This window comes from Perna viridis, chromosome 10 (genome assembly GCF_037379345.1).
Source record: "Perna viridis isolate PV_CMFRI_1.1 ecotype Kerala chromosome 10, ASM3737934v1, whole genome shotgun sequence".
In the NCBI taxonomy this organism is placed as follows: Eukaryota; Metazoa; Mollusca; class Bivalvia; order Mytilida; family Mytilidae; genus Perna; species Perna viridis.
This window is the reverse complement of record NC_142454.1, coordinates 24,055,232-24,067,264: the sequence shown is the minus strand read 5'-3', so window position 1 is coordinate 24,067,264 and position 12,033 is coordinate 24,055,232. Positions and strand designations below refer to the sequence as shown.

Genomic DNA, 12,033 nt, shown 5'->3' with positions numbered 1-12,033 from the left:
ATTGATAAAACAATAGTTCTATCCACATCATGAAACCACTCAAGGGAGTGCTCTCTTTAGACAGCTGGTAGCATTTGGCAGGTGGTCAATAAATATATCCAAGCTATCAAGAAACAATCCTTCCTGATGTTTGGAATGTGATAGCAGGTGGTCAGCTAATGGGGGTAGTTAATTCTACAGGTTTCATTGTATTGTGCTGATACATTTGGAGTTAAGTGAAATTGTTATAACTGTTATTTAGTCCAATAATTATAAACATGGAACTACTTTCAGTGTCAGTCTCTGTGAGAATCATGGAATGGAGCAGGTGGAATATGGGATGAAATACAGTGTTTTTTTTTGCTAGTTATTCCATCAAGAATCAAGGAATAAAAGACAAGATTTCTCATTTCTCTGGTAAATTATGATTTCATTGAAATAAACAGCAAATCATCATTTCAGGGACTAAAAACTCTGCCAAAAACCTCAATTTTCAAACAATTTTAAGAAAAAATTCCCAAACCTTCAGTGATGCAAAGATTAAAAAGTGATCAATTCAAAAAGAGAAGTATTCTTTGAGTGGCAATTTATATCAGATCAGTAGGTCTTTCATATTCATCTTTTAGATTTTTTTCTACTTTCCCTGATTCTTTTAAAGACTTGTACTTAAATGCTGAAAAAAAAAATCTGTAATCATTAAGCTCTCACAATAGGTCTATGCACCACATAAACAACAATTAATTTTTTACTTGGATACTAACAACACTATAAAATCACAAAGCATTTCACAGAACAATGTTCATTATCATCGGAAAAATGAAAGCAAGCAACAGAGCTAGTAGAGCTGATACAATAACAAATTTGGCTAGTCATCCAGCAACATTTCCGTAAGTTCCATTTGGAGGTCGGTACAGTTTGGGTACATATAATAATTGGAAACTGTTAAAGGCATATTTCCTTATTCCAATGTTTTTCAGCGTATTTTCTCTCCGAACACCTTCACTGAAAAAGAAAATTGCAATAATGTACTTGATGAAAATTGAAAAAAAAAATCATTTTTTTAAAAAGATATTCATGTGAGTGGAATGTTTGTTATTCTAAATGCTACTTATGAGTGGAATGTTTGTTATTCTAAATGCTACATATGAGTGGAATGTTTGTTATTCTAAATGCTACTTGTGAGTTGAATGTTTGTTATTCTACTTATATTTCAATATAATTTAGCTTGATGACAAATTAAAGAAGACATTCACATATGAGCTGACCAATGGTAGATTGGTACATTTGCTCCAATCTTACACTGTGCATGCCGTAATCTCACACTGCACCTTATACATCATCAAATCACTATCAAAATATGACAAAGTTAATGTCTCCATGATTTGCAATTTCATAGGTGATCTCCTCATATCTGTTAACCCTCCCAAATTTTGGGCCTTGCATCATAAAATAAAATATAACATTTGTAAGAAGTTTTTGGTTAAAATTACTATATTTTCTTTGAAAAATACTAAGTAGTTGAATTTAAAAAAAAGGTTTTTGTACATACGAATCTCCAACATGAGACAGTGTCAATAGGGGAGAATCTCTCATATGAACTGTTCAAAAGGTTAAGTAAAAGTCTTTGTAAGAATCATGCAAATTCTGTAATAAGTGATACACCCCAAAAAAGGTACACATTTTCATTTCTGTAATTACGTTGTTTTGTTGGTCTAAATGATAAAATGTGAAATCATTCACTCCAATCTATCCGCTCTTAGAAGATAAATCACAATGAAAATTCAATAGTTTTTATTGTATTCTAGTGTCATTAACAAAGTTGTCTCCCTTAATGTTGAATTCTATAGTAAATTCTTTATATTTTATATTATATCTCCTATGAACATTAGTTACATGAAAAGCAACAGGTTAACTTCTGTTTACTATAACATTTTAAACAAAATATCAAAAATAACAATATGTAGGTTTTTCAACCATGAATCACATTTGCATGATTATTACCTTAAAAGGTAACTCTTCTGCTAAGCAATGTAATGTCACAGTGTTGAGATTGCAGAAAATATTGGTGTCAGTTTCTTCCTGATTATATAATACTTAATTACTGAATTACTGGTTAATCTTTTATTTAAAATAAGCTCAAGGCATGTGTGTGCATTGTCCTGTTTTCAATTTTAAACTAACCTTCTAAAACAATCTAGGGCCTGTGTAAACACATGTGATGCCAGGTCGTGGTCCTGTTGTAATATATAAACTTGTTCTAATGTCACTGACATGGCAGTTCTGTCTTTAGCACTTTTACAACTTGTGAAGCGACATCCTTTTAATTTTCGAGTAATCTATAAAGACAAAAAATAAATTGAATTAATTAATACTGATGAGAATTGCATATCCGAAAAGAATAGTATCAGTATTTAAACAATTTTTTAATTAATGTTTCATGAAGGCTTTGAATTGATATCAAAGCGAAACTTTTGTACTAAGAAGTTCAAATGAGGGGATTTGTGAACAATACAATGTCAGGGACACCTAAAAGATAAAACAATGTCAAGGAAATAAAAAAAAGATAAAACAATGTCAAGAACACCTATAGGGAAAAACAATATCATGAACACCAAAAGAACAAAACAATGTACTGAATATAAAAAAAACAGAACAACAAGACAATGTCATGAAAACCAAAAGTACAAAACAATGTATTGAATATATACATATATATAAAAACAAGACAATGTCATGAACACAACAATGTACTGAATATAAAAAAACAGAACAACAAGACAATGTCATGAACACCAAAAGAACAAAACAATGTACTGAATATAAAAAACAGAACAACAAGACAATGTCATGAAAACCAAAAGAACAAAACAATGTACTGAATATATATATATATATATATATATATATATATATATATATATATATATATATATATATATATATATAAACAAGACAATGTCAAGAACACCAAAAGAACAAAACAATGTACTGAATATATACATATATATAAAAACAAGACAATGTCATGAAAACCAAAAGGACAAAACAATGTCAGGAATACCTAAAGGAAAAAAAATGGCAAGAATACCAATAAGAAAAAACAATGTCAGGGACATCAAAAAAGACAAAATAATATCAGAGACATCAAAAGAAAAAAAAATACTGTCAAGAAAACCTAAAGGACAAAACAATATCAGGACACCCAAAAGACAAAGATTTAATCAAACAACACAAAAGGAAAAAAAAACAGGAACAACCAATACACAGTGTAACCAATACAAGAAACTGAAACACTGGTGCAAAACCCAACTGTTTTATATTAAATATATATTACATTTATGACATTTCATATGACATTGCAAAGAGAAATTCACAAACCACCAATGCCCAATGTTTGGGAGAAGGATGGCACAATGTCTTCAAAATGCTGTGACTGACAGATTGACTGAGAAAATTTGACGGGCCTGTGATTGTGATGGTGGACGGAACTTAATTGCTTTATGCACTACTATACAAATAAAGCATAAATTTATTTGACACCCATTATTTGCCCTTTAATGAACTCATTGCAGGATAAATATAAGTTGAATGTTTGATTGAAAGGATGATGGGCACCCATAGTACATTAAACTATCCTTTGTCTTTGGGTTAAAGACCTTATACACATACTGAAATCTTACAATAGATTTCCCCTTGAGAGAGAAAGTGGTCTGTGCTTTATAACATAAATTGTTGTTGATATACATAGGTTCAAAAGTTTTTTTTATATTTTTAAATCATTGATCTGGTCAACTTGAAGTTAGCCTCTGCTTGCCCTTGACCCAACACAGATGTCAGACCTCTGAATTTTAAGTCCAGGGACATGTTTAACTGCCAATAGCCCTAACAATGATCAAAATCCAACCCTTTTATTCTATAGATGGTACATACAATCATAAATTTTATTGAATTCTTACAGTAAAATTTGGTTTTGTGGTTAATAATTTGGCTGCTGCACCTCCTTCTATGGATACATAGGACACAAGTATCCTTACCCAGAGCATCAATTAATTTAAGTGACAACTCCTCACTGTACATGTGTATAATAATGTTTTGGGGCTAGCTGCAGCCTGCCCTGTGGTATGAAGATTTCCTCATAGTTCACTGAAGACCAATGGGTGGGCTTTGGCTAACACTTTCATCCTGGTTGGGTTATTGTCTCTTTGATATATACACCATACCTATTGTCATTATATTATGTATTCCTCTTGACCCCCTGTCAAACTGAATTTGAAAGCATTAACATGATTTAAGGGGCAAATCTAAAATTTCATTTTATGTTCAATTTTTAAACATTTTTGTATAAAATACATAAGAACTGGGTCAGTTAGCTTCAAATTTCATACATAAAACTTGTTATAAATGAAACATATAAACCATGTTTCATGAGAAACATATATTCATTTAAAAAGATTTGCAATTCGTATTTTTCTCTTTGCTGAATTTCAAAAAATTAATAGGTTCTCACACAAGTGCAAGAAATCCCAGATCTTCAATAGATGACAACTGTAAGAATGTATTTCTTCCATTTTACTGCCAAAACCTCTAGTCAGTGAGTAATTTGCATAAAATATGTTTTGCATTACTGGGCGCTGTAATCACAGTAATCACCCTGAAAATTCCATTATACAATAATTAATTCTTAAGTATTTGTATAATTTGAATATCTTAACATAAAAATTGTCATTCAAAGATGTCGACCTGTGTAAAAAAAAAAGGATTAATTTATTCATTGACCCTCTGAACTTTACTGGACTACTTTTACTTTGGGTATAGTGACTGACTATTTTACCAAGAACAGACAGGGTCATATGCACCTGTCTCATAGAAAAACAACAAAAAGGAAGAAACTTATATCTGATATCTGTAGTTGACTGAGACAAAAAGGGGATCATTATGAACTGTGCCCATGGAAAAAGGTTAAAATACAGAATGTAGAATGAATTCTTATAATGTTCTGGTAAACTTTATAATCTTCAGAAATGCTATCCCATCCAAACTTTCTTCATTTTTAATTCTATCCTAAAATATTTATATAGAAGAAAAACAGAGAGAGAAGCACAGACTTGTGAACTAAACAGATTTAAGACAAATACAATATACTCACTCCCCTGGAAAGGTCAGATGTATTAAATATGAAGGGAAAAAATTGTACACTTAACATGTCTGGAAAACTGTGAAACACTTTATTATAACTTATTTTTAAATTATTATTAAACTGTCCACCTGCAATATTATTAAAAGTGATTTTATGAATAACTGTGAAAAATAATCAAGTCAAAATATAATGGCATTTCCAATAAGTCAACAAAATAAATTTGGATTGTGATTAAATTTATGACATTATAGGTTTATTAGAAAGAATGAATATGGTCATAGAACTTAAAATTTGAAATTGAACATTTTCTATTATGCTCCAAAATCTACGATATTAAATACCCAATAAGAATCAAAATATTAAAAACCTTAAGAATTAAGTTTTTTGATCAAGTTGAAACTTTTGTCGACCACCATATAAAAAAAAAAATGCTTCACAGGGGGCAGCCTGATATGATCGTAGACGTCAAATCCTGCATTGTTAGGGCAAGTATGGACACAACATTATAACTTTACACAGCTTTGAATTTCGATTATGGTTAGATATTTGAAACAAGATAAAAGTTTGACCAGGACCAAAGTGTTGACTTTTGGCCCTTATTCTTAAATGGTTTGAGTCAAAACCTGCACAACCAATCCTAAACTTCCTGTGGGGATATGGCACCTTGTGGTACAATTTCAAGCAATCCATTCTAGATATAAAAAAAACAACTTTTTTCTGGACTCTTTGGGGTTCTTATTCTATCTTGGCTCAAGTCACAACAAAAACAAAAATTCAAATCCATTCTTTTAATGATATGGCAGCTTCTAGTAAAATTCATATTAGATCCATTCACTTATACGAACATAAGGAAAATGTTTGTTTCAGGCCCCTTTTTGGCCCCTTATTCCTACAATATAACCCTCAAAATCAATCCCAGTCTCCTTTGGTGGTATGGCACCTTGTAATACAATTTCAAGGAGATATATTCACTAATAGTCAACTTATTATTTGGACATCAGGAAAATGCATATTTCTGGCCCCTCTTTACCAAAAATCAATTGATGTCTGACATTATGGTATAGAATGTGTGGAACAATATCATAGACATTCCTATGCTTTTACTGCAGTTATATAGTGAAATTCTATGAAATTGTTGTATTGCAGTCCTTGAACGATTTGAAAGATCGATAACCGTTGACTGGTTGATCGCTGACCGATCAATGACCGATGGCCAGTGACCGATCTGATTGCAGTTTTTGTTATGTAAAATGATGGAAGATCTGTTTTAGATAAAAGAAATGTAAATTAAAAGTATAAATATATTACATTATGTAAATATTTGTGTTAAATTGACAAAGAAAACAACAAAAATTGTAAAATGCATTGACCGCTCTGTGGTCACGTGATGCGATCACCAGTTAAATGGATCGGTTTGACAAATCGATGACTGACCGGAAACTGATCGGTGATCGATGACCGATAGCAATGTTTGTTTCACCGATCAGTTCAGGTACTGTAAGCCACTTTTCAGCCCTTAATTCTAAAACAATTGGGGTCATAACCTACAAAACCAAAACGAACCTTTCTTTAGTAGATTGTAACCTTGTAATAAAATTTTAAAAAGATCAACCAACTAATACCCAAACTATTGCACAAAAATCAAGTTTCTAAGGACATGGTAACAGTGCCACACTAATTTACGATGACAAATTTACTGCAGCCATATAAAAACAGAGTCCTGAATAAAAAGTTCTGAGTTAGGTTTACAAAGAAATCCAATTTTCATGAAATCAAATGGTTTAATCATATATCTGGATTTGATTCAATTTAAAAGCAGGGACAATTTCTTAATAAAGTCCAAGAAGTAAACCAGAAATTTAGTAGCACTCCATCTAAGAATCATGCAAAATGTGATTCATGGGTAAAAAGCTTACATATTTTTATTTTTGATATTTTGTTTGAAATGTCATAGTAAACAGAAATTAACATGTGGTTTTTCATATAACCCGTGCTCTCAGGAGATAAAAATTGTATAGAATGCACTGTAGATTTCAAAATCAAGGGAGATAACTCTGTAAATGACGCTCAAATACAATAAAATCTATTGGATTTTCAATGTCCATTATCTCCTAAGAGCAGGCAGATTTGAATGAATAATTACACATTTCATAGTATAGACCCATAAAACAACTTAATTACAAAAATAAAAATCTGTAGCCTTTTTTGGGGTATATCACATTTTTCAGATTTTGCATGATTCTTACAAAGACTGCTACTTAATAAGTGTATCAAAACCTTCATTACAAACCATTTCACCAAGTTTCATGGAAATTTTTTGGAAGTTCTTTTTTTTTAATGATTTATAAAAATCAAACAAGAGAGCTCACATCAAATGAGAGACAAAATATATCAGAGTTGTGAAAACTGGTGGAAATGGTTTTGAATTATGTGTGAAAAAAGGAAGGACGGACAGACAGACACAAGTGTACCATACTACACCATACTATATCCAGTCTGAGAGACAGGGGTGCAAAAAAACTAAACAGTTATATGCAAATAAGAACGTCATGACATAAACCTAATATTAATGGAACTGATTGACAATAAAAAAAATAATATATGATTATAAAATTACAGCTTCTGACCCCTTAAACCTTGTGTTCCTTACAATTGGGGCCAAAAAAAACCCCCAAAAATCAATGCCAACATTTGGTGGTATGGAATGTAGTATTAAAATTTCATACTGACTCCTTTGGCTAATACAGTGAAACATAAATAAACAGAACTCTGAATAATCTGAAAACCTGACTAAACCAGACATTTTGAACAGTCCCTTCATATCAATTTAAATGTAAATTGAACCTTGTTTAATCATACACCTGTCTAAAGGAACCAATTTTAAAGTCCAAGAGAGGTTTTACTGTGCTCAAGCCATCAAGTGAACACTAAGTGTATAGTGGTGATGATAAAAACAATGCTTTTAAGTACCAATCCATATAAAATTCAGGCACTGCCCATATTAAAGTGATTCATGGAGAAGAAAAACCCAATGAACAAACAATGCTTTGTCAATCTACATATGCTATGTTTTTACATAACAGCTGTCCTTTATTCAGATCTGTACTATTGAGAAAATCATACAAATCAAACAAAATCAAGAATAATAGTGCAAATTTCATGTACAATTTATATAAATTTTATCTTAAAAGTGCAACACCCAAATGAAGAACTGTGACTGGTTATTTGGTCTGTAACTGATTCTGAATAAGAAATAAAACTGAATTGGGTGAGTTTTTGACATGCATGAATCACCTTCTGTCTGACTTTTATATACTGCTACTTAAAGGATACAGACTGACATTAGAAACAATTCACGTGATGAAGTCCAACCCAATAGCCATTAACACATATGGTATTATCTACCGGTAAATAGACTGAAATTCCCTGCCTTGGTCCTTCACATGAAACTGTTTATGTAAAACCAGTCCCAAGAAATGACCTTTGTTTTCAGGAAGAGTCAATGGATAGGAACTTATTACAAAAAAATATTGCTCCATGAAAAGCAGCTTGACAAGACAGTTATTATTAACATTTTTTTCATGCTACGCACATCATTTAGTCTTGAGATTACTTAAACATCTAATTCAACACAGGTTTTCCACATAGTACGAAAATATATTAACATAGGGACAGAGCCATGAGTGATGTTCTATACATCATAATATAACAGGTACATAGTCTGCAATATGAATGGCTCAAAATCATTCTGTCCAAAATGAAATAATTTGTAATTGATTGCTAGAGCTTTTTACGCAGGCACAGAACAGGTGATGTACGAAGAGTCGCATTTAAGAACTGAATGTTTCAATTTTTAATGTTTCATCAGCTTGTACAAGTGTTGACTATAGCACATTTCCAATGAAGTGCTAGTGAGCTTCATGTCCAAAATGTGTGACCAGTCAACGCTTTTACCCGTACATGCCAATGAAACATCAAAAATGAAATATTCAATTCTTCTAATAACATTTCATATGTTATTCTTGTTTTATTTCTACTCTATTTAAATATATACGTAGAAAATAGGCAATACACAGTGTAATCAATAAAAGAAGTCCACCTAATTGTGGGTGTGGTCTATGTAAAAAGCTCAAAGATATGTTTCATCGACTCACGAAACATCCCATGTAAAGCTGATTATCAAATGAGATAATCGTTATTTCCATAATATGCATAATTAATGTAATTATATCCCAATCGATCGAGATATCACCAATAGCAACATAGTGGTGCATAATCAACAAAGTCCTTAAATGAACAAGCAACTCATAGCAATATGTCTCCAGATGTCACAAAAAAAGAAGTTGAAGTGCAAAAGTCCTGGCAGCACAAGATGATCAACTATAAACAGTAAAAAACGATCTTACATAATTTGAATAAAATGTCAAGAGGTATTCCAAAGAGTGGCATCCACAAGTGTGACTGGACAGATGGATGGACACCCCTAATTCTACGTCCCCTTCCATGTAGCGGGGGAAGGGGGGGGCAAAAAAAAGAGGAAAAACAGCTACATTCCTCATAGGCAAAGACTAAGATACTATTATTTACATGATAAAGACAAATATATTTGGTCTGTTTTCAGAAAAAAAATTTTCAGCAGTTCTTTTTCCAAATTACATGTAACTGAAACTAGCAATCAGAGCTAAATGCTAAAAACTATGCGAGCCAGTTAAGTTAGGGCCACTTAAAAAAAAATGTCATAATTGTGATGTCCTAAATCACAATTACAATATAGTCATATAAGAGTAATCAAGGGAACCAAGATTCTAGTGGTAATCAAAAGAATGTAATCCAGGGACAAAGACCAGACATGGAAAACAGACATACACAACAAAGAACATGAAGTAACTAAAATCATACATACAAAGTAACAAAAGGAAATGAGCAACTCTGACTCCACTAAAAACTGGGAGCATGGACCAGGTGCATCGGTAGGGTAAGCGTCCTTTCTTTTTAAAGAAACACCCGCCGAATTGCTCATAAAAAGTCAAGTCCAGGGTAGACAAACGAGGAAAGGAAAACTATGACACATTGAATAAATCAGTTTTCATGTGTTTGGTAAACCACAAATGTTGATTTTCAATGAAAAGGAAACTTCCAATTCATTTGTATGATAGAGTTGTCAGACCCACAAATTCAAGAATCCATGAATTGATAACTTTTCCTTAAACCAAGAAAATAGGTACCCACTAATAAATGTATTTTTACACTATATAAGTACCATTATTTTCCTGGTTTGTCAAAATTTCATAGATAACTTTGGAAAAAAGTTCATGAATAATTTTAATTTGTGGCATGACCAGATTGCTTAAACAACATAATATGAACCAGTGACTCAGTTCTTTCCGGGCAGTTCAAATGAATCAGTTCTACAAAAGTGATCTTTAATTCAAGGATATTTTGAGGGGGGGACATGTGGATGTATATTATTACATCACTTAGTCTTGAATGCATAGCGAAAATATATGGGAAAAATGTCCACGAGACTTAAGACTTAGTAACAGTTAACTTCTGATAAAAGGGACCCTGTTGATCAAGCCTAGAAAAAAACCATTCATACACATTTATTATCTTAGAATTATTTCTATTGACTGTGAGTTTAAAAAAAAATACACCATTTTTTTGTATGGTAACCCTCAGTAAGTCAATCAATGTATAGACATTATGTAATGTCAATGAGGTTTGCAAATCAACTGCTGTGTTACAGCATATATAGGTTACAGACCACCAATTCAACCAATGAGCATTTGGAACGTACGCAAAAATAGTCCTACGCAGAAATTACCCCTGTTCCTCATAGTGCTGTGAAAAAAGTTCTCATCTTATTTTAAAAATTTAAACAGTTTCTGAAAGGAAAAACATTTCTGTACATTTTATAGGTGCATTTTGCTTCTTGTGATGTGAAGCCTAATCTCCATAATGATTTTTAAATATACCCCTATCTTGTGAAAACACTGGGATTTCCCATGCTATTTATAGACCCTTCACTTCCGGTGACCAGTACTGCACTGCAAGTCTGCTAACCCCACATGCCATTCTGAGGATTGTGAGCTGACATATGTAGAATCATGCTGATATATAGTCATCTGCAGGTTAAAGTTAAGGTAAAGTCCAGAGAAGCCATTGAATATTGTGAAATTAGCATAGAAGCCTATGGGAAGTGGAATTAGTGGTTTTTAGCCTATAATATACCCATCCCTTTAAGGCCTTTTGTATTTAAAATCAACTATCTCTGAACTCAAAGACAGTGAAGCATGAAAAATAAAAGGAAGTATCCTTTTTTCATTTCATTTTAAATCCTTGAATATTTTTAGAGTCATAATATTACTGAAGTTGCTAAATTGATATACATTTTGCACATACAATGATACGGTAACAAATAAAACTGTGCAATATTTAAAAAGAAAGTGGTCATACAATTAGGCATTATACATGGACAAGGCAAGGTGTATAGAGGGCAGTTCTGGACAAATCTGTGGATAAGGCATATCAGGATAAATCAGGATTCAATATCAGCTATAACAAGTTATATTATTATTAACATGATAATTATCTTTGACACATTGATTGTAGAAGTGAAAATTATAGTCCCAACCAGTCATGACCGTGAACTTGATGGAACCAAAAGACTTAATTCTACTAATTGGAACAATTGATAAAAATTATTTACAATTATCACTGTTTTGAAGAAATGATGGACTAGATTTTTACTATTACTGTGAATTAGGACATTTATGCAGCAGTTTTATTTTCCCAGTTATAATTCTCTATAACACAAAAATTAAACTGTCACAAAAACTTTTTCTTCCCAAAGATTATACTACAAGGGAAAGGGTGGTAGATAGAAGACTGCCACAGGAAACTGACTTCAAAAATCA

At 31.9% G+C, this 12,033-nt stretch overlaps 1 protein-coding gene across 15 annotated transcripts in view; it reads right to left on the bottom strand.

Moving 5' to 3' along the window:
- Positions 1 to 706: 706 nt before the first annotated feature.
- The window catches only part of LOC148605054 (inositol polyphosphate-4-phosphatase type I A-like), a 78,127-nt gene continuing 66,800 nt past the window's right edge, over positions 707 to 12,033 (bottom strand). For all 15 annotated transcript variants that reach the window (XM_088551228.1, XM_088551231.1, XM_088551232.1 and 12 more), the window contains 2 exons: positions 2,161 to 2,315; positions 707 to 981 (listed from right to left, as the gene is read on the bottom strand). In XM_088551228.1, coding sequence (XP_088407354.1) covers positions 849 to 981; positions 2,161 to 2,315 — 288 coding nt within the window. In that variant the 3' untranslated portion in view covers positions 707 to 848. The remainder of the gene's footprint in view (positions 982 to 2,160; positions 2,316 to 12,033) is intronic.